Source organism: Peromyscus eremicus, chromosome 1, assembly GCF_949786415.1.
Source record: "Peromyscus eremicus chromosome 1, PerEre_H2_v1, whole genome shotgun sequence".
NCBI classification, from domain to species: Eukaryota; Metazoa; Chordata; class Mammalia; order Rodentia; family Cricetidae; genus Peromyscus; species Peromyscus eremicus.
This window is the reverse complement of record NC_081416.1, coordinates 3,847,818-3,869,952: the sequence shown is the minus strand read 5'-3', so window position 1 is coordinate 3,869,952 and position 22,135 is coordinate 3,847,818. Positions and strand designations below refer to the sequence as shown.

The 22,135-nt window shown below is 40.5% G+C and overlaps 1 protein-coding gene across 1 annotated transcript in view; it reads left to right on the top strand.

The window, feature by feature from the left end:
• Atrnl1 (attractin like 1) overlaps positions 1-22,135 on the top strand; it is a 582,942-nt gene that overhangs the window by 22,212 nt on the left and 538,595 nt on the right. The window contains exons 4-7 of the mRNA XM_059256021.1: positions 3,550-3,678; positions 6,545-6,753; positions 13,445-13,619; positions 16,980-17,067. Of these exons, the coding sequence (XP_059112004.1) occupies positions 3,550-3,678; positions 6,545-6,753; positions 13,445-13,619; positions 16,980-17,067 (601 nt within the window). The remainder of the gene's footprint in view (positions 1-3,549; positions 3,679-6,544; positions 6,754-13,444; positions 13,620-16,979; positions 17,068-22,135) is intronic.

Genomic DNA, 22,135 nt, shown 5'->3' with positions numbered 1-22,135 from the left:
CTACAGGAACCTGGATGAATGAGTCTACGAGGGTTAGCTACAGGAACCTAGATGAAGGAGTCTACGAGGGTTAGCTACAGGAACCTGGATGAAGGAGTCTACGAGGGTTAGCTACAGGAACCTGGATGAAGGAGTCTACGAGGGTTAGCTACGGGAACCTGGATGAAGGAGTCTACGAGGGTTAGCTACGGGAACCTGGATGAAGGAGTCTATGAGGGTTAGCTACGGGAACCTGGATGAAGGAGTCTACGAGGGTTAGCTACGGGAACCTGGATGAAGGAGTCCACGAGGGTTAGCTACAGGAACCTGGATGAAGGAGTCCACGAGGGTTAGCTACGGGAACCTGGATGAATGAGTCTACGAGGGTTAGCTACGGGAACCTGGATGAAGGAGTCTACGAGGGTTAGCTACAGGAACCTGGATGAAGGAGTCTACGAGGGTTAGCTACGGGAACCTGGATGAAGGAGTCCACGAGGGTTAGCTACAGGAACCTGGATGAAGGAGTCCACGAGGGTTAGCTACGGGAACCTGGATGAATGAGTCTACGAGGGTTAGCTACGGGAACCTGGATGAAGGAGTCTACGAGGGTTAGCTACAGGAACCTGGATGAAGGAGTCTACGAGGGTTAGCTACGGGAACCTGGATGAAGGAGTCCACGAGGGTTAGCTACAGGAACCTGGATGAAGGAGTCCACGAGGGTTAGCTACGGGAACCTGGATGAATGAGTCTACGAGGGTTAGCTACGGGAACCTGGATGAATGAGTCTACGAGGGTTAGCTACAGGAACCTGGATGAAGGAGTCTGCGAGGGTTAGCTACAGGAACCTGGATGAATGAGTCTACGAGGGTTAGCTACAGGAACCTGGATGAATGAGTCTACTAGGGTTAGCTACAGGAACCTGGATGAATGAGTCTACGAGGGTTAGCTACAGGAACCTGGATGAATGAGTCTACGAGGGTTAGCTACGGGAACCTGGATGAATGAGTCTACGAGGGTTAGCTACAGGAACCTGGATGAAAGGCTGCTTACAGGAGTGTGGGTGACTTAAAGGCAGTTGCATCATTGAGAACTGTCCCAGAGTGGATGAGTCACAAAAGCTGCATCCACTGATCTCCCTGCCAACTTTCAGAGAATTGGACTACGTCCAGAGTTTCCCAACCTTTTCATTCTGATCTCCTGAGCTTTGTGTTTCAGGGGCTTCCTGAGTCTTACAGGCCTCCACTGTCCCTCCAGGAGGGAGTTTCTGTTTTTTCTTCCTTCCTTCCTTCCTTCCTTCCTTCTTTCCTTCCTTCCTTCCTTCCTCCCTCCCTCCCTCCCTCCCTCCCTCCCTCCCTCCCTCCCCTCCCCCCTTTCCTCCCTCCCTTCCTCCCTTCCTCCTTTCCTTCCTGTCTGTCTTTTTTTTTTTTTTTTTTTTTTTTTTTTTAAGGAAATAGCTAAAAAACAAACAGCAACGACAACAACAACCCACCCCTTCTTCTGGCTCTTACATTCTTTTCTCTGCCTCTTCTCTGGTGTTGCCTAAGCCTCAGAGAGGTGAATAGATGTCAGTATATGCCTCCTCAAGACAAATTACACAGCAGATGTAATCATACAACTGTGAGAAGTACACGTGTATGTAAAACCACAATTGATGGTGTAGAAATCAAATTCCGTTGACAATCTTCTTTTAAAAATCATCTGTTCTCTACCCTCAAACCTCTTAGATGCAGTAAACTACTGGTTGATTATTTTTTAATTTGTTTTTATTTGAAAATAAAACATCTTTAGGATAGCATTTTTCTGTCAAGTAAGATTTGTTTGAGGGAATTCAGTTCCCAGTGATGCCTAAATATTACTTTAACTTTGGCAAAATTTTTTTTTACTACTTTGAGAAATGAAAAACTGTGGATACCTGAAAAAAGAAAGTTGTGAATCTCAAAAGCCATGGTGAATGAAATAAGCCACATATAGAAGATATACCTTAATATTCTATTTTAAATGTTCTAAAGAGACAGATATAATAGCAGAATGGGTCTGTAGGTGACTCAGTTTTTGACAGTGAAAAGGGTCTAAGATAACCACTGAACGAAGGAAATATTCTGTAGCTGGACTGTGGAGAGTCTGCAAGTGTATGTTTAGATCAGGGCGTATGCTCTGTATGGAATAATACTTTGATGAATTTGATTTATAAAAGAAGAATTCACTATTTTAAGTTGTACAATGTGTTTCTCAGCTTCATCATCCTAATGCATGTTTTCACACATACAGAGAGGATAGTTTGGTCTAACTAATGAAGAGTGTAGTTTTCCCTATGAACAGGTAGCATAGAGGACTGTATCAAAGCTGAGTTTATGGCTGACACCTGTAATTCCAGCACTTGGGAGGCTAAGACAGATGGAACAGCATGGGTTCAAGATCAGCCTGGGCTGCAGTGTCTGAATAAAAAAAAAAAAAAAGAAAAGGCCGGGCGGTCGGGAGGCAGAGACAGGCGGATCTCTGTGAGTTCGAGGCCAGCCTGGGCTACCAAGTGAGTTCCAGGAAAGGCGCAAAGCTACACAGAGAAACCCTGTCTCGAAAAACCAAAAAAAAAAAAAAAAAAAAAAAAAAAAAAAAAAAAAAAAAAAAAAAAAAAAAAAAGAAGAAGAAGAAGAAGAAGAAGAAATCCAACCACCCACCCACCAAACAAACAAAAGAAATATCTGATGCTTAGAACTTTTGTACATTTATTACCCTGCCCTTCACCATGTGTTTTCTTTTGTGTACTTATGACCTAGATGGGAAATGCTATTTGGGAATATTTATGTTCTGATACAACAATAAGCAGAATTTTAAAGAACAAAAGCACATATTTTACAAGTGTCTGATGTCTAGATCATTGTATTGGAAGCACACAGTTTTGAGTAGATTTCTCTGTAAGCATGTGAGCTGCATGTCAGCTGCTATAAAATGTTTCTACATTGCTGGTCATCGTCAGTGGGGAGGAGAAGGCTACCCAGCTACTGCTAGAGTGCCAAGGCGGCTTAGAGTAAAGCCTGTGTGTGAGTCAGGTAAGGGACCAGTGTGGAGTACTGTCTCAGGACAGATAGCAGGACACAAGCCTGTGTGTGAGTCAGGTAAGGGACCATTGTGGAGTACTGTCTCAGGACAGATAGCAGGACACAAGCCTGTGTGTGAGTCAGGTAAGGGACCAGTGTGGAGTACTGTCTCAGGACAGATAGCAGGATACAAAGGAGAAATGGGACATTTCAGTCCAATTAGTGTTAGAAGAGGAGGAGCAGGAGGGAGAGAAGGAAGATCAGGAGGAGCATTAGCAGTAGAGGAGCAGTAGTGGGAGGAGGAGGAGGAGGAGGAGGAGGAGGAGGAGGAGGAGGAGCAGGAGACAGTGAGGTGGCCTGTGTTAGTTTATTATCAGCAGTAGATCTAATGGGGTAGAAACTGATAAATTTGTTATTTGTTTTTCTGTTAGTTCTTTCTAATATGTGTGCTTTCTGAACTGGATACTGGTTTTGAGCGTATGTCTGTGCAGAGTCACAGTGGATACCTGTAAATCTCAATTCTGATCTCCTTTAGTGGCTTGATCGTCCCCGAAGTGAGGGGCAACGAGACAGTGCCTGAGGTGGTCACAACATCTGGCTATGCGCTGCTGCACTTTTTTAGTGATGCTGCATATAACCTAACTGGCTTCAACATTTTCTACTCGTAAGTATTTGTTCAGGTTCGTCTAGTAAAACGGTCCTAACTTATATATGAATGTCCTGTATACCAGGAACAGGTTGGTGTATTTAGTAAAACAGTCCTAACTTATATATGAATGTCCTGTATACTAGGAACAGGTTGGTGTATTTAGTAAAACTGTCCTAACTCATATATGAATGTCCTGTATACCAGGAACAGGTTGGTGTATTAAATTTTAGCTTATACAGGATCTTTTTCTAAGTGATGTAAAGTATTAGCAATATACCACAGATTGTCCTCTAAGTCTGAGTTATGATAATTTTCAAGTCTGGAGGATCTTACAGTAGCAAATTGTGTGGTTGAAAAGCTAATTACAAAATTTAGAATTGTTTGGTTAAGTAAATACTTAAGTAAAATAGTACTAGAGTTGTTTTACATGTATAGCAACACGTATGTGGTATTTCAGGGAGCCCTAAGCTCTGTTTTGTGTTTGAAGAGGCCTGTAGGAATTAAGGTCTGGTAGTCCCTCTGTTCCAGAGATATCCTAGGTGCTGTAGCTACATTATGGGATTTAACCTCCTTTATAACAGTTTCACCATGAGGGTGATTGATTTTCTCATGTTACACATGAAGAAATTGAGGCATACGAGATAAACTAGATGGCTATACTTCTCTTTCTTCTAAAATAATAAAAACAATACACATTGAAAATCTGTTATGTGTCTGACACTGTGTTCAGAACTTCCTACCTGTGGGATGCTTTGAGGAATGTCTCTAAGACTCTTTAAAGGCTGGTGGAATCCAACAGTCCATCTGAACTCAGGAATTTCTAGTTGGGACACCTGTACTTAGTTTTATTGCTTGTCTTAGATCTGTTTAAACTGTTCATATAGTCTTCATTTTGATAGGCTTCTAGAAGCTTATCCATTCTTCCAGATTTCCAATTTATTGGAATATAGGTTTGTAAATGTGCTGCTGTGATCTCCTGGGCAACATTGGCATCTGTTTTACTGATTTCTCTTCATTTCTGATTTTATTAATTTGGGTCTTCTCTCTTTCTTTGGTTAGTTTGGTTAAGGGTTTGTCAATCTTATCTCTTTTTGAGGAACCCATTTCTTCCTTGATACTTAATTGTTTTTTTCCATTTACTGATTTTGGTTTTGGTTTGTTCTGATTTTTTAAGACCTGAAGTTCCATCAGTAAGTTTTTTTTAAATTTGAGATTCCTACAATTTTAATAATGATGTTTATAACAATTAATTTGTCTCTCATAACTGCTTTCATTTTAATGCATAGTTTCTGGTATGTTGAGTTTTCATTTTGATTTGATTGTAGGAATTTTAAAAAATCATTCTGGAATATGTTTTTCAGTCTATGAATTTATATATTTTCTTAGTCTCCTATTGATTTCTATTTATCCCATTGTGACCAAGGACAGTACAAGAAATTGTTCCAATTGGCTGTTTTAGTTAAGGCTTGCCTATGTCCTAAAATGTGTTCATTTTAGAGAAAGTTCACGGGGGGGGGGGGGGGGGTTGTCATACAGATGTCTGTTCAGTCCTTTAAGTCTGACAGGTTTTGTTGAGTTTTTTGTCTGGGTGACGTGTGTGTGTGTGTGTGTGTGTGTGTGTGTGTGTGGGGGGGGGTGCTGATGCCGTCGGCTGTCGTGTTGAGGTCAGTCTGTCTTGGCGTCCAGCAGTATTTGTCTTCTGAAATTGGCGTTGCCTCCTGATGAATGACTGTTCCCGTAGTCTCTCTCTTCTGCTAGTTTCGGGAGCATTGTTAGGTGTGCGCACTGCTCACACGTCAGTTAGTGGTATTGCGGTAAATGTCTTCCCTAGTGCTGGCTGAGCGGCCAAGGTTGTTTTAGGTATCTGTCTGTGTGCGTGTCTGTGTATCACACGCATGCCCAGTGCCTGTGGAGGCCAGAAGATGTTGGATCTCCTAGAGCTGTAGTGACAGAGAGTCGTGAGTCGCCATGTAGGTGCTGGTATTGGACCTCAGTTCCTGGGAAGAATAGCCATTGCTCTTAACCGTGAGCCATCTCTCTAGCCTCTTAGCATATTTATGTTCATTAAAACCCTTTTATATCCACAGGTCAGGGGTGAAGCAGTGAGAGTTGATCTCAGTGATTTAGAGGAATGGTCACACAACAACTTGTCAGTTTTTTTCTTTTCTTCATGAAGATAGAAATTGCTCACCAGAAAAAATTTCACCGGGAAGAAAGTATTTAAAATACCCTTCAATCAGCAATTTATTTTGGGATTTCTTTATATGATAATGTATCCAAATATGCACACAAGGGAAAGTAAATATAGTAGAATACAGTCAGTTAAAGGGCATTAAAATAAAGTGTGATAAACATGCCTTTTTTTGGATGTATAGGTGGTAGTATGTGCCTTAATGTGTCATTTCTTGGTTCTCTTAAGTTTCAGGAGTTCATAAACTTCTCTTTTTCTTAAAATATACATTCAATAAGGCTTTATAAACATCATGCTTGGGACTGCACAGACGCTTCAGAAGCTGAACGTGTAGTCCATGGACACTGTGGGATAAAATACATTTGTTCGATGAACTAAGACTGACTGCGAACAGGTAACTACTGGAATGAGGAGAGTGACAGGGAGGCTGTGGAGTGATGGCACATACCTGCAGTGCTGGCCCCTGGGAGGCCAGGCAGGAGACCAGCCTGACCACAGACTGACACCCTGTCTCTAAAAATGGGGTACAGAACAAAGAACAACGAACGCCACGTTGTGAAATTGTGTTAAGTTAATAAACACAACAAAAATATGAAAATGAAGTCTACAAAAATCACTCAAAATCCGTTTTTGATTTTCTTGAATTTGAATATATGAATGATATTTGAGCATGTGAATTATGTTTTACAGAATCAATTCTTGTCCTAACAATTGTTCTGGTCATGGAAAGTGTACAACTAGTGTCTCTGTTGCAAGTCAAGTGTATTGTGAATGTGATAAATACTGGAAAGGGGAAGCATGTGATATTCCGTACTGTAAAGCCAACTGTGGCAGTCCAGATCACGGCTACTGTGACCTAACAGGAGAAAAACTCTGTGTCTGCAATGATAGTTGGCAAGGTAAGCATGCGGGGTCTGGAATGGCTTTGAAAATTCTACATTCCTTTTTTGTCCTTTGCGCACCCAAGTGCCATTTCTTTTGTATGTTTAGGTTAACAATTAATGTCCTAGTAATCTGCATTTTCACAAATAGATGTAATAAGTCTTTCTCTGTCCTGCCAGCCAGCTCCCAAGTAATGACATAGAGACATTAATTGTCAAAGCTCGGCCTTAGTTAGTGTGGCTTGTCCCACTAGCTCTTATAACTTAAATGAACTCATATTTTTATTAAACTACATTCTATGTGGCTTTTACCTCTCTCCCATTCTGTGTGTCCGACTTGTTCCACATCTCCATGGCCGCTCTGCCTCTCTTCTTCTCAGAGTTCTCTCTGTGCCCGAAAGTCCCACCTATTCCTCCTGCCTAGCTATTGGCCATTTAGCTCTTTATTAAACCAATCGGAAGGTGCTTGATAAAGACACCTCTTTGGTGTATAAAAAGATTATTCCACAACAAATAGAATTGGTAAAGATGTGTCTACATGCTATTTTAGGGGTTAACTCAAGTTATGCATTAAGCCTAAAATTGTAGGTATAGGGTCATTATGATCTTCTATAATTTTGTTGTTGATTCTCCAGAGATTAGATGACTTCACTGGATTTAATATGTGGTTTATTCATATTCACTTCATAATGGGTAAACATACTGTATTGCGAAAATAAATGCCGTCCCACAGGTATAGGATCATTTTAAATGTATTTCTTAGGAAAGACTGACCTCTTGTGGCTGTTTTAAAAAGAACATAGACTATTTCAGTAAGTGAAAGTTTATTTAGCTACCAGTTGTAAAAGTTAGATTCCCAGTAAAGAATTCTAAAATCTTCTGTCTGCCATTAAAGATTAGCTTTAAGTCACACTGAAGAGTTTTGGGTTTCATAAGCATCTGGGTATATAGTCATATATTTCTCGTTGTGGAGTTAAACTAAGGGATGAGTATAGTTATCGGCCATCATCTGACCAGGTCTACTTTGCGATTACATTTTCAGAGAAGCTTCCTTTGTGCTGCTATATGACTCTTTGGCAGAGGGAACTTTGAGCCACACATTACGTGGTTCAGAGGTCACTGAGCGTGTGTTCCTACAGTACAGGGTAGCACAACAACAGTGATTCTCTCTAAGAACCCCACATACACTCTACCAGTGACTTCTACTAACAAGGATTTTATTGTTCATCTGTTATTTATGGTTATGGCAGGTGCAATTTTTCAAGTGTTCATTAGTGATAGGACTGTATTTTTAAGTGGTTAATCATTTCCAAATTTTGTGTCCTCAGAATTTGCTTTGATGCTTTTTTCCACTTAAATTTTGGAACAAAAATATTTTCATTTCCTATAGTGATTATTGTATATAAATAGTAGTTTAAGTAAAGCCAAATAAATTAAAATATGGCTTACATACAGTGTTTACCAAACTGAGTTTTGGCTGTTGTATCATTTTAAAGGTCTTGAAAACAAAAGAAGATTATATCTGTGTAACATTACCTATAAACATCTGTCCCTTTTTGTGCTTTACTTGATTATTTCCTCTTTGGAGTGCTTTATTTTCTGAGGGTGGTATAGACATGATTCAAAATAGTACTTATTCTAGTTTTTTTTTGTTATTAATATTGCTTTTATATTCTATTCTCAGTAGTACTTCCTGCAGTCATTCAGTAAACTTCCGGAATTGGATATGTCTCAGCACATGGAAAAGGAGAAGCCAGTGCTGTCTGTGACCACTCTGAAACAGTGGTCACATGAGCAGTCTAAGTGTACACACATTAGCAGTGAGCATTACTGTCTGGAACAGTGATTCTCAATCTTCCTAATGCTACGACCCTTTAATACAGTTCCTCATGTTGTGATTCCCGACCATAAAATTACTTTCATTGCTACTTCATTACTGTAAATTTGCTACTGTTATGAGTTGCAATATAAATATCTGTGTTTTCCAGTGGTCTTTGGGGGGTTGCGACCCACTGGCTGAGCACCAGTGCTCTAGGTGCTGAGGTTTTATTGGGAGAGCACAGAGGAAGAGCCTGGTTTAACTGAAGTCTTGGGCCCCATTCCCAGCATTTCTGTTGTCTCTTGGACTCCACACTTCAGCATTCTGTGTTGCACGAGAGACTTCTGCTCGACCAACACCATTTTCTCTTCTGAACTTGCTCTTCTCATTCTTTAATCATCACTTTGATCTTGTATTGTTAGAGACGTTTTCCAATCACAGAGGAGTGTGTTTGAAGCATAGAAGCACCATTAAAGGGCTCATCTCCCTTTCCTTGTAGAAAGCACTTTAAGGAACCAATGGCTGAAATGGGCAAGAATTTAGAAACGCCTAGTATGGCATTTTGAAAAGTAAATAATTTTACTTTATAATTTTGTCATAATAAATATTAGACAAAGAATGATGTAACATGAAATTGATTGTTTTTGAAATGGGCTAGAGGAGATCTCTTACTGGAGCTCATCAGTTGGACTAGACTGGGAACTTCGGGGATCTGCCTGTCCCTTTCCCCCAGTGCTGGCGTTATTACAGATGTGTGCCATCACAGTCAGCTTTTGGGTGGATGCTGGTAATCTTACCTTGGGTCTCGTGCTGGCACAGCAGGCCCTTTAACAACTGAGCCGTCTCCCCGCCCTGAAATAGTGTTCTTCAGGACTAATACTGGTGACATTTCCTTTTTAGAAAGTAGACATTTGGTAATAGCTCTTGATTTAATAATCTAAATTTGTAACCAAGTTTAATGCATTTTATTAACCTATAAAATTTGCATTTGTGAATAATAGTTGAAGATTGGGCACAGTGTTTAGGTATTTTGTGAACATCATAGCAGGTTAATCAAATGGGCAGTTTAGTTTTTTGTACCTAGAATAAATGTTAACCGGTATGCTTTCTTTTCTATTTCATTATTTTAAATGTCTGTGTATATAATCTTGATGGCTATAATTATCCATAAATAGGTCTTTAAAATGTTAGTTATTCTTTTCTATGTAGATGTATCTTGATAATACCAATGATTTTCAAGATGAGTGCTGCAGGGCTACATGACGAGATGAATGGAGAAGTGACCTTTCCTTTTCTGCTCCAACCATACTGTTTCACTTTGGAGTAGTTTCTGTATTGGGATTCCATGCACAACCTTGTTTAAACCCCCATTACATCCCCAAATTAGGACAGTTGAAACCGCTGATTTCTGCTAGAAAAAAAGCACTTTCATTGTAATGACACCATTTACCTAAATTGTAAGAACCATATACTTAGAAAAATCTAGAATGATTACTAGTCATACAATTCATTGTTTGGGAAGTTAAATATTGTCAGAATACATCGAGGGTATTCCAAGTACATGGAAACAGACCATAGGGCTATACGCAGAGTATTTTGGCTACTGTAACAAAAGCTTTTCAGTGGAATCGGAAGGGAGTTCTCTTCAAAGCTGTTTTCTTGTCTTGTTTTTCTCTTTTTGGAGAATTGCAGATTTCAGTATACATCTTAAATCATAAGTGGAAGAAAGAAAAACCGTGGTTATAGTGAAACAATTTAGGTATGCTAAAGTGATCTAAGAAAGGCACTGGAAGAACTAATTTTACTTTCACCATGTGACCAATTATTTAGTTTGAACAAAACAGTATATCTAACATATTAAATATAGGCATAATTTTGGAGATACTGTAAGTTCAGTTCTAGATGGTTGCAATGAAATAAATATTGTAATATAGTAAGTTATGTGTATTTTTCTAGTTTCCCAGGGAACATGATTATGTTTATACAAAAGTATATGAATGTACAATTATACTTCTAAATGTACAACAACATTATTATAAAAATGTACATATCTTAAAAACATTTTATTGCTACAAAATAGTAATAGTCACTTAAGCTGTTACTGAATCTCTTTTGCTGGTGGAGGGTTTTGCTAGTTTGATGGCTCCATCGTTGGTAAAGGCTGCAGTAGCTGTGGTCACTTCTTTTTTCTTTTTTTAAAATTTATGTATTTATTACACATACAGTGTTCTGCCTGCATGTATGCCTGCAGGCCAGAAGATGGCTTGAGATCTCATTACAGATGGTTGTGAGCCACCATGTGGGTGCTGGGAATTGAACCCAGAACCTCTGGAAGAGCAGCCAGTGCTCTTTTTTGTTTGTTTGTTTTTGTTTTGTTTTTAGAGACAGGGTTTCTCTGTGTAGCTTTGGCACCTTTCCCGGAACTCTCTCTGTAGAACTCTCTCTGGCCTTGAACTCACAGAGATCGCCTGCCTCTGCCTCCCGAGTGCTGCCTGTGTGGTCCTTTCTTAAAGGGAGAGGTCAGTGAAGTTTGCAGGATCAATTTGATTGATGTGATACTGGTTGATAACCTTTTATCCGAACAGAACTTCTTTCAAAATTGAAGTCCATCCTCACACACCTCTTTACTAACAAGCGATATTCTAAATTTGTCATTCTAAAGTGTCTACAGCATCTTTATCAGTAGATTTCATCTTGGGAATCCATTATTTTTGCTGATCACAAGAAGTAACTCTTTATCTGTTAAAATCTTATTGTGAGATAGCAGTGTTTCAGCTCTGTCTCCATGCTTTACTTCTGGCCCTTCCGCTGTGCCCACTAGATCAGCAGTTACCTCTTTTACTGTAGTTGGAACACTTAAAAGCATCCATGGGACTGATAATGTCTCCTTTAAATTCCTCTGAATGCTGGCGTTTTGCCCTTCTTCCATAATCTCAGATCCTCTTACTGGCATCAGAGTGTCGACGGAACCCTCCAGAGCATCCTAGTGTCTAGCTTGCTGCAGTCCACATTTGTCCTGCTGTGTACTTTGTAGAACTGGCTTCTTCCTTACTCCTTGTAAACCAGAAACCTCTGCTCCCTCAGAACTTTGCTTCTTTCCTTCCTTCCTTCTCTCAGCTTTCAGAGAATTGAGCAGAGTGAAAACTTTACTGTGGTCTGCACTCTGCTTCTGGATTAGGTCTGGGTTTAAAGGAATGTTGTGAATGGTTTGATCTTCCATTCAGACCCTCAAAACATGCACTGTTAGTAGTGAGGGCATTTCACCTCTTCTCATTCATTTTCTCTGGAGTAGCACTTTTCATTTCCTTTAAGAAATGTTGTTTTGCGTTCACGACATGGCCATTGATATAAGAGGGCAGCATCTGCTTTTTATTTAAGTGAAAGGTACTGGACTTCCCCCTTCATCTCAGTGTTTAGAAACCATTGTAGCTATTAGTTGGCTTAATTTAAATAGTGCTTTGTCTCCAGTGATAAGGAGATTTAGGAGAGAGAGAGACTGGGAATGGCCAGTTCCTGAAGCAGCCAGAACACACATTTATTGGAAGGTTTGTTGTTTTACATAGGTAAATGGGTGGTGACCGCAAGTGATTTTAGTAGTGAAGTGATTGTAGGTTGTCAGGACATGCAGTACTGATGGCAGATCTTGGAGAGTGAAAAACAGACAAGACACAGAGACACACTGCTCAGAAGACAGCAGATGCAGACCTGGTTCAGCTGGTGTGGCTGTAGGCCTCCGCTGGTGACAAATGCATCTGCAACATGCAGTAACAGGAAGTGCAGTGACACCAGGTGTGCCTGGGATAGAGACGATGCTGCTTGATAAGTGCATCCAGATGTAACTTGTCATGTAATGCGAGAAGGACTGGAGCATAAGGAGTTCCTTCTGTGACTCAAGTTTCAGAGACGTTGATCAGCCTCATCTGCATCTTATGGTGTGGAGACCCAGACTGAGCAGTCATGCATGAGACACATTAACTAATCATGGTTTTCATTTTATGGAATTTTTTATTTTTTTAAAATAGTTTTTATTTTACTGTACTTTATTTTCTTTGTTGAAATATGAGCCTACCTACTGAAGCCAGTTTGGGTCTTAATAATGTGATTCTTATTTTCACACTTGTTTAATAGTTTATAATTTATAAATGCTTTATATACTATTTTGTGAAATATTAAAAACTTATAGCATTTGTGAGTCGATTGTTATTTCCACTTTATATATGAAAGCTTGATGATGAGCAAGGTAAACAAATTTGTTCAAGGTGACAGACATTATTGACAGAACTAGAATTTAAGGATGTTGCTTTCCATCTTAATATCATAGTAGCATACTAAAGTAAATAAGAAATTTTGTGTTATTTAAGAATTTTTTATGGATTATGATGCTCATTAGGACATGTTAGGATATTTCCCTTGTTAAGAATTTATTTGCAAGTTATATTTCAGACTTTTTTTTTTTTTGTTTGTTTGTTTTTTTGAGACAGGGTTTCTCTGTGTAGTTTTGGTGCCTGTCCTGGAACTCACTCTGTAGACCAGGCTGGCCTTGAACTCAGAGATCCACTTGACTCTGCCTCCCAAGTGCTGGGATTAAAGGCATGTGCCACTGGCCGGGCTTCAGACTCTTTTTTAATGAGGGAAGATTTTAGGACCAAATTCTTACTATGTAGCTCAGGCTGAGCTTGGTCATTGGCCCTTAAGATTTCCGTCTCCCTCAGCTTCTTGAGTGATGGCTCTAGAGGTGTGCACTACCAAGTAGGGTCAGACTATTATATACACTACATTTCTAATATGGTGGACATTAGGTTCTTAAATTTTCTTATCCGTGTAATCCGTTTCTGTAATCTGTAATCTTTGTTTAATCCAGTGTGTTTTGTGTGGTTATTTTTTAAATAGGTCCGGATTGTTCTCTGAATGTTCCTTCTACTGAGTCTTACTGGATTTTGCCAAATGTTAAACCCTTCAGCCCTTCTGTAGGTCGGGCTTCACATAAAGCAGTTTTACATGGGAAATTTATGTGGGTGATTGGAGGATACACCTTTAACTACAGTTCTTTTCAAATGGTTCTGAAGTAAGTATTTGTTTTTAGATTTTATAATAAACTGTTTTATTGTCCAAATATACAAATGGCTATTTTTGTAATAGTACATACTTGCTAAAATTGTACAGATTTGAGAATATATGCAATCATTTTGTCCAAAGTCAATATTTTTTAGTGTACATTGGAGTTTGTTTTATATTAAATTTTTATTTCCTGTCTAGAGTATTTTAAATAAATTTCATATAAAGGTAGGCTGTACCTATGTTGGCAGAATGAATCCTGCTACCTTTTTGTTTTTAGAATAAAGTATAATTGTATATATAAAATAACTTTTTTCTTGTAAACTTTAATAACTTGAATGCTTTCTTAGTACATGCTTTGGTTCCTTTTTGGGGGGATAATAGTAACAACATTACAAACTCGGTCATTTCACTGTGGCCAGTAGTTACGTCCTTTGTGTGGTTGAATGGGTGATAATGGGAACCACGGAGTGGGGAGCAGCTCTATCTGATTTCTTTTTCAGTAACGATAGCATTTTGTAAGTTAATAACAGAACAAAACAGTTGAAATAGGAAGAATCATTTGATTACCAATGTTGTTTTCAGGAGTGTTAGGCTTAATTTGTAATTGCTAATGTAATGTGGGTCTCCAATCAGAACTGGTCCTAGATAGTATACTGGTATGTATTCCAGTGAACTGTCAGTCTTAGACACAGATGTCTGGACACTGAGTTGCATTTGAATTTCAGATAAACAGTTTTTAGTGTAAGAATTTCCTTTGTTCAATCAGGGTTAGTGGCTGTTATTTACTGGACTGGATAACTAACTAGTGCCTATACTACCAAGGAAAATGATTCTGCCTTCCGTAGTAGCAGTTCATTGCTACTGTCCCTTCAGGAAGGGCCGGGGCCTCCTGTGGCCCCCCCCCCCCCCACAGTGAAATGTGTATCCCATATCATACATCTCAATTTGTTCAAGCATTGCAGAATCATACTTGCACTTACTTTGCTTGTTCACACTAACTGGGCATTCTGTATTTTATCTGGTAATTCTATCCCTTCAATGTATTGGACTTGTTAATTGTGATGACTTAAAAAATTGTGAGTATAAGAAAAGTTTGCTTTAGACCTATAATTTTTTTTTCTAGAATTAAAGTATAAAATAAAATAAATTCTAGAGGGGCCAAAGAAATGGCTCAGTGGTTAAGAGCACTTGCTGCTCTTCCAGAGGATTTCGGTTTGGCTCCCAGCACCCACACGGTTGCTCACAAACATTTGCAACTGAAGTTCTAGGTGATCCAGCACCGTTTTGCTTGAAGACTATCAGTCAGTGTAACAAATTTTGTCATTGTGTAGAACATAGGGAAGGCTGGCAATGGACAATAAACATACATATCAACAAACACTAAGTTGTAATGTGTGGATAGATAGACAGACAGACAAGCTGCTGGGGGTCAAATTAGAATGTGACCAAATGGTGGGGAGCTGGCTTAAGTCAAACTGAGCTCCAAAAGACAGTTGAAAGCTGAGCAGAGACTTGGAAAAGTAAGTTAGCAATGGTATGGAAATCGTGTGGGCACAGAAAGGAGAGGAGGCAGAGCCTTCACGTGAATACTTCAGAGTTTCCTGAAGTATTCGAGTAGCAACAGAGAGGCTGTGTGATTTGTTAAGAGATCATGAAAGGGAAGAGTGAAGTCAGAGGGGAGGAGGAGGAGACACATGGAGGAATGGAGAGGAGTCTGTGTTCCAGCTCCGTGGAGTGAGCCGTAGACTTTACAGCCCTGAGTTACACTCAGACCATTTGACTCAGAGCACGGGGGCTTTGGGAAGAAGAGTAGAAACGGATTCAGTTAGAATGAAATTGTACAGGGAACGGGTTTGCTACAGAAGAGAGCAAGAACTGAGCCTCAGCAGCCATATTGCTAGAAGGTTGGGAAGGAGAAGAGAGCCCAGCATCAGTTTGAAAAGGAATGAGCAGGGCTGTAGGGAAGCCCCAGTGCACTGTCTTCAGAGGGTAGCGCCACCCACATCAAACGTTGGCCGTTAACCAAGCCAGATGGCGGGAAAGTGGCCAAGGATTTGTGGTGAAGATGTTGACCTCAGAAGCGGGCTTGTGGAGTAGATGGTTAAAAAGCTCCTTGGAGTTAGTGTAGGAGAGAATGGAGGTATAGGTGGTGGAGAAGCTGAGTGCTAGCCTGAGGGGAAGAGAAGCCACCGTGCTTTTGTTTTAAATCTTCTTATAGACATGTGTGCTGATCAGGTAAGACAAGGAACACACATACACACACACACACACACACACACACACACACACACAGGGAAGATGCGGACTTGGAGCGTTGTGGGATCTAGAGCACAGGAACATGGAGCACGTCTGGAGCAGCGATCACTAGAGGGTCACTGGACTTTGGAAAGCAGCACTGCACTTCTGGGGTGCTGCTGCTTGTGTGTTTTGCCAAGTTAATGCCCAGTGTGGGGTGCCATGCTGTTCACCTGGAATCTGAGTGCTAAGCACTTTAGGGGCGTAGTTTAGAACGTCAGTGTTCATGTGCAATAGACTTCTGAAAACCATTCTTTTGTGTCATACAATGCAATACTGTAGCTTACTTTATAAAAACCTTTACTACTGGATTTACCCTGCACAATTTAAAAGGATTATTAGCAAGCAGGTTATATTTATGCATAGGAAATATGTAGTTCTTGATGAGTTTATTTTTTCCAAGATAAATATGTGTAGAGGATAAGCGTAAATATTAAAAGCAAATGACTACTGTAAAAAGTCATTTTGTAGAAAGTCATAAAAAGAGGGAATTTTCATCTATTTCTGAGAAAAACTGGATTTTATTTTAATTTGAAAGTGAAGAACTCATTATTTTTAATTTCATTGCAATTAAATGCAATTAGACTAATTCTAGCAATGAATTCTCTACTTAAATTCATGTATCTGTTTCAATTTTTTGAAATTTAGAGTTTTAAATTTTATGTTCATGAGTGGTGTGTGTGTGTGTGTGTGTGTGTGTGTGTGTGTGTATGTATGTGTGTACGTACGTGTACAGCACATGTACCTGGTGCCTGTGGAGGTCAGAACAGGGCATTCATTACATTTCCCGGAACTGGAGTTACAGATCGTCTTCTGCCAGAACAAGTACTCTTAGCCACTGAGATGTCTCTTGAGTCCTGTATATTGTACAATGAAATAATTGAATCTTAACAATAGATATTTTTTGACTGGAGCTTTATTAAAAATTTTTTTACATCGTCCATGAAATTGTTAGTTATACTTCCTTTTGAATTTAAAGAGAATTTGGATTCAACTGAAGAAACGCACACAGAAATTAAAGAACTGAAAAGGAATTTTAGCTTACCGATAGAGTTTATTTTCTTGTTTGTAGTTACAATTTGGAAAGCAGTATATGGAATGTAGGAGCTGTATCAAGGGGACCTCTCCAAAGATATGGACATTCTCTTGCTTTATATCAGGTAAGTCTCATGCTTAAAAAGATCTGGTTATTGCCCTAAGAATTTGTGTTAGAAAGATACTAGATCTCAGGTTTATTTCAAACACTCAAGGAGAATAGTAGATTATAAAGCTCACAATATGGAGAGCTGGTGGACTAACACTTTTGGCATTGTTTTGTGTTGGGCATGTACAGCAAGGAAGATTGAGGGCTCTTGGTGGGGGTGGGGGGTTCCCCTCCTTTGGTTCTTTTTCAGGCAGGGCTTTCCTAAATATCCCAGGCTGGCCTTGAACTGGCTGTTGGCCTCAAGTTTGTGGTTCTACTTTAGTCTCTTGGGTTCTGGGGTTTTTAGCATGCCTAGCTATTATATCAGTCACAAAAATTGTGGTAAAGTAAACATCAATTTATTGTTTGAGTGATGTTTTAAGTGTATAGCTCAGTGTCAAGTACGTTTATATTTTTCTATAATCACTACCACCATTATCTTCATAATTTTTTTTTTCATCTTGTAAAACTACAGCAGTACCTATTCTTCCCTTCCTCTCACTCCGGGTAACTTGCAGTTTACTTCCTGTCTCTGCATTTGACTAGTGAAGGTATGGGACCTGAGTGGATTCAGATGACACTTGTTCTTTTCTGGCTTGTTTTCCTCAGCATAGTGTTTTCAAGTTTCATTCATGTTGCAGCACAAATAATATCTCCTTGTATGTGTACATTAAAACAATTCCATGTGTTAACGGGTGCTTAGATTGTGTCCACCCTTTGGCTACTATGAATGTCTGTTTGACGGTCTGCTTTTAGTTCTTTTAGTTGTATTCTTGGAAGCAGAATTGGAGAATCGTGTAGCAATTCTGTGTTAAGGTTTTGGGAACTACTATACTGTTTTGTATGCTGACAGTGCCATTTTACTTTCTGTTAGTATTTGTGGCTTCCCGTTTTGTCTACAGCTTTGCTAACAGTGTTTTCTGTTTTTAGCTAATAGGCCCTTGGTGATAATAGAGTGTTATTGCTTTATAATTTGTAGTTACCTAACAATTTGTGTTGTTGCATAGTTTTTTGTTTTTTCTTTTAGAAACATTGTTTTACTATGTTGCTCTGGCTGGCTTGGAACCTTATAGACTAGGTTGACCTTGAACTCACAGAGCTCCACCTGCCTCTGCCTTTAGGACTACATAGTTTTATTGGCTACTCGTGTATCTACTTTGAAGATGTGTTTATTCAAGTGTTCTGCCATTTTTACATTGGTTTGTTTTTGTCATTAAAATTTAGGAGTTCTTGGTGTGTAAAATTAACATTTCACCAGATACATGATTTGTAAATATTTCTCCTTTTCTATGGTCTATTCATTCTATCAATAGTGTTGCTCTTTTGTGTGTGGTACTGGAGATTGACCCTAAGGCCTCATGTGTACCAAACAAGTACTCTGTCTCTGACCTGCAGCCTTGGGTGGTGAGGGCATTGAACCCCAGTATACACACATGCGGAGCACATGCTCTGACAGTCACATCCACTCGCCGCCCAAAAGTCCCAGGTTTTACGTAGTTCCAATTGATTATTTTTTGGTTTTGGTGACATGTATAAGAAAGAATTGCCAAATCAACAACATGTTGTTATTTTTCCCCGCTCTAAGTTTAAGCATTTTAGATATGATGTTTATACCTCTCTTCCACTTTGGGTTTTGTATGTGGTGTAAGCTAAGCTAAGGGTCCAGCTTCATTCTGCGTGTGGGTACTTTCCTGGAACCATTTGGTGGAAAGTCTGTTCTTTCCCTTTAAACCGTTGTGCCATCCCAGTCAGAATTCATTTGACCACGTGTAAGAGTTCATCTCTGGGCTCTCTCTCTATTCTGTAGTACTGCTTTGGATTGTAGTTTTTAAGTATTAGATTCCAAATTTGTCTTTGTTTTTCTATGATTGTTTTGGCTGTTAAATATCACTTAGAAGTTCTATGAATTGTAGTGTAAACTTTCATGTTTTGCAAAAAGCATATATATGTATTTGCAATTTAGATACTTTAAAATATTTTTTTTAGTGCTCAGAATAATGGCTTTCATTAATAAATTTTTTTCTTTTGTATGTGAGTACAGGATAAAGGGCCTATAGAATGGAAGAGAATCCCTGTCAGCTATATATCAGAGAGGGCATTAATAGATAGAATCTAGAACTCTAAAAATTAATCATACATCCAGAAATCACCTACTCATTAAATAGGTGAATTAATTGAACAGACAAGTCTCAAAAGAACCACAGGCTGGCACGTTGTGTGCCGTAGTCCTGGTGCTTGGGGAGGTGGCAGGAGGAACCCAAGTTCAAAACCACCCTGAGCTACATAGCAGCTTCATACTAGTGTAGGCTACATGAAATATATATATATATATATATATATATATATATATATATATACACACATATATATTGCATGAAATAGAGTGGGTACTGTGAGTGAAGAGGAAAAGATGTAAGTGGGGAGGAGGAACCAGGAAAGGGCAGTTATGGGAGACAGAGTGTCACATCTCTCACATGAAAATCTAGATCTGATTGTGCTCATAATTATATGTAGCTAATGTATAGATAGGGGACATGGGGCGGGGGAGGGAGACTATCTGGGTGAGGAAGGGGCTCAGTGAGGGACAGGCGGGACAGAGGAGTCTAAGAGGGGCAACTACGAACAGACACAGTGATATATGTGTATGAAATATCATAAAACAGGCTGGGGAGATGGCGCAGTGGGTGTGAGGTCTCCCTTTTCCTCATGGTCTGTTGGCCACCAATCCGAGAGGGCAGAGGCAGGACTTTTTTTATTTTTTTTTTATTTTTTACTAAGAAATTTTCTACTCACTCCACATACCGCCCACAGATCCCCCTCCTCCCTCCTCCCACCCCCAGCCCTCTCTCCCAAGCCACCCCACATCCCCACATCTCCCAAATCAAGGTCTCTCATGGGGAGTCAGCAGAGCCCCGCACACTGAGCCTAGGCAGGTCCAGGCCCCTTCCCACTGCACCAAGGCCGCTCAAGGCATCACACCACAGGCACCGGATTCCCAGAAGCCTGCCCATGCACCAGGAACAGATCCCGATCCCCCGAGGCAGGGCTTTGTATGGCCTGTGAGTATGACAGAAATTGCCTTCTCAGAGTCTGTTTCAGTGTTAACAGCTCAGCTCTATTCCAGAGTAGGGGAATATATAGGATGGGGACAGAGGCTGGGGCATCACCTAGTTTGTGTTTGGCAGCGTGGTCCTACCATAGAGCCGAGCACAACACCTAGTTATCATGTGGACAGCAGGTAGGGCGGGGCATTTGTAGGGAACTGTGTCAAAGGTCACACAAGATAAGCCAGGCATCCAGGCTCAGGGATAGCTTCCGAATGCCAGACATCCGGTCTAGAGACACTAACCAAATAGGGAAGGGAGTGAGTCTTTCTGCAAAGGGAATCCTCTGTATTACTGCGAGCTCAGGGAGCTCTCTGGACATGGGGAACCACAGCCTTAAATGCAGGGTACTCCAGCAGGTGGGTAGGGAGTGAGGAAGTCCTTCTGCAAAGGGAGTTCTCCGTATTACGCCGAGCTCAGAGAGCTCTCTGGACGTGAGGAACTGCAACCTTAAATGCAGGGTGCTCTAGCAAAGCGGGTAAAGCATTTGCTGTGCACATATAAGGACCAGAGTTCAATCCCATCAACCTCATAAGCACCAGGCATGCATAGCAGACTGCTTGGAATCCCAGTGCTCAGGGTAGAGATAAGAGATTCCTGGAGAAAGCTGGCTAGCTTGTCTAGCCAAATTGGTCATTCAAATGAATGACAGACCTGCCTTGATAAATAATATGTATAAGGATTGAAGAAAACCCCTGATGTGAACCTCTGTCCGCCACATGCATTTACACACAGGTATACGCACATACGTACAGACATGCGTGCATATACACTGGAGGATCTTTTTAGTGAGTAATATACTCTTCAGGTCTCAATCAGGTACCACTCAGCGGAGAAAAATGGCTCAATCAGAAACCACCAAATCAAACAAGAGACAGAAATACACTTAGAATTGACTGAAGTAAATAGACCCCTGCTGACCAGAGACCAGAAAGTGGCAAAAATAGTGTGCTCTAAGTTACTTAGAGAGAAGGAAGTAGGGAAAGGGAAAAAGCAAGGCTAAATAAAAGAAAGGAAAAGGGCTGGGATGTAGCTTAGTTGGAAGAGTGCATGAATTACTGTATTTGCTCTCCAGTGCTGCTTCAGACCTGCTGTGATGCTTGCCTGTAATCCAGTACTTGGGAGGGAGAGGCAGGAAGACTGGAGCTCAGAGTCAACCTCACCTAAGTGGATGAGCAACATGAGACACCCCCTTGTCCTTCCCCAAGACACACACGAAGAACAGGAGCTTCAGGCCTGACAAACCCTGGCAGTTACCCTCGTGGGATGAACTTAGTTCCTAGCCAGCAAGGAGGGCAGAGGGCAGGGACCCTTTACCGTGGGTACCTGAAGTTTCCAAGTTCTGACTCCTCACCTCAACTGCCTACTGTGGCTGTCTCCACCCTGGTGTAGCTATGGTGGGTTGAGCCCACACTTCCTGATGTATTTTGTTGTTTCTTGTCTCCAGGTACCTGGGGTAAATCAGTTTTTCAGTAAAAGGTTCTCTGTCAGCATAGAGCCTGACCACAGCTTTCTGAGACATGGAGAGTCCTTCCCTGGGGTGGGGAGGGCTCCCCATTAATGCTGACCCATCAAGACGGGGGAGTCACTGTGTCACTTAGCCCCAAATTGGACTTGAGGCTTTCACAGACTGTTGGCTACAGCTGTTTTTGCCAGGGCTGCTGACTGGGATGAAGCTGTGTAGGGGCTGGAGCCCGGCTGCCCGTAAACTGTGCCAACAGGGCTGTTCTGCTGTCTGTCTCTGGTTCTCCATGTTCTTCCGATCGTTTTCTTTCTGTTACCTGGCTCTTCATCTACTGCATCACAGAGAAGTGGCGTCTCATTTCCCGTCTTACCCACGAAGTCGCTTTGGCAGGCTTTATGGCTTTCCCTCTTATATTTATTTAGTTATTTCATCCATTTTTAATAATTCTGTTTATGGTGTCCAGTAAAGGTCCAGCT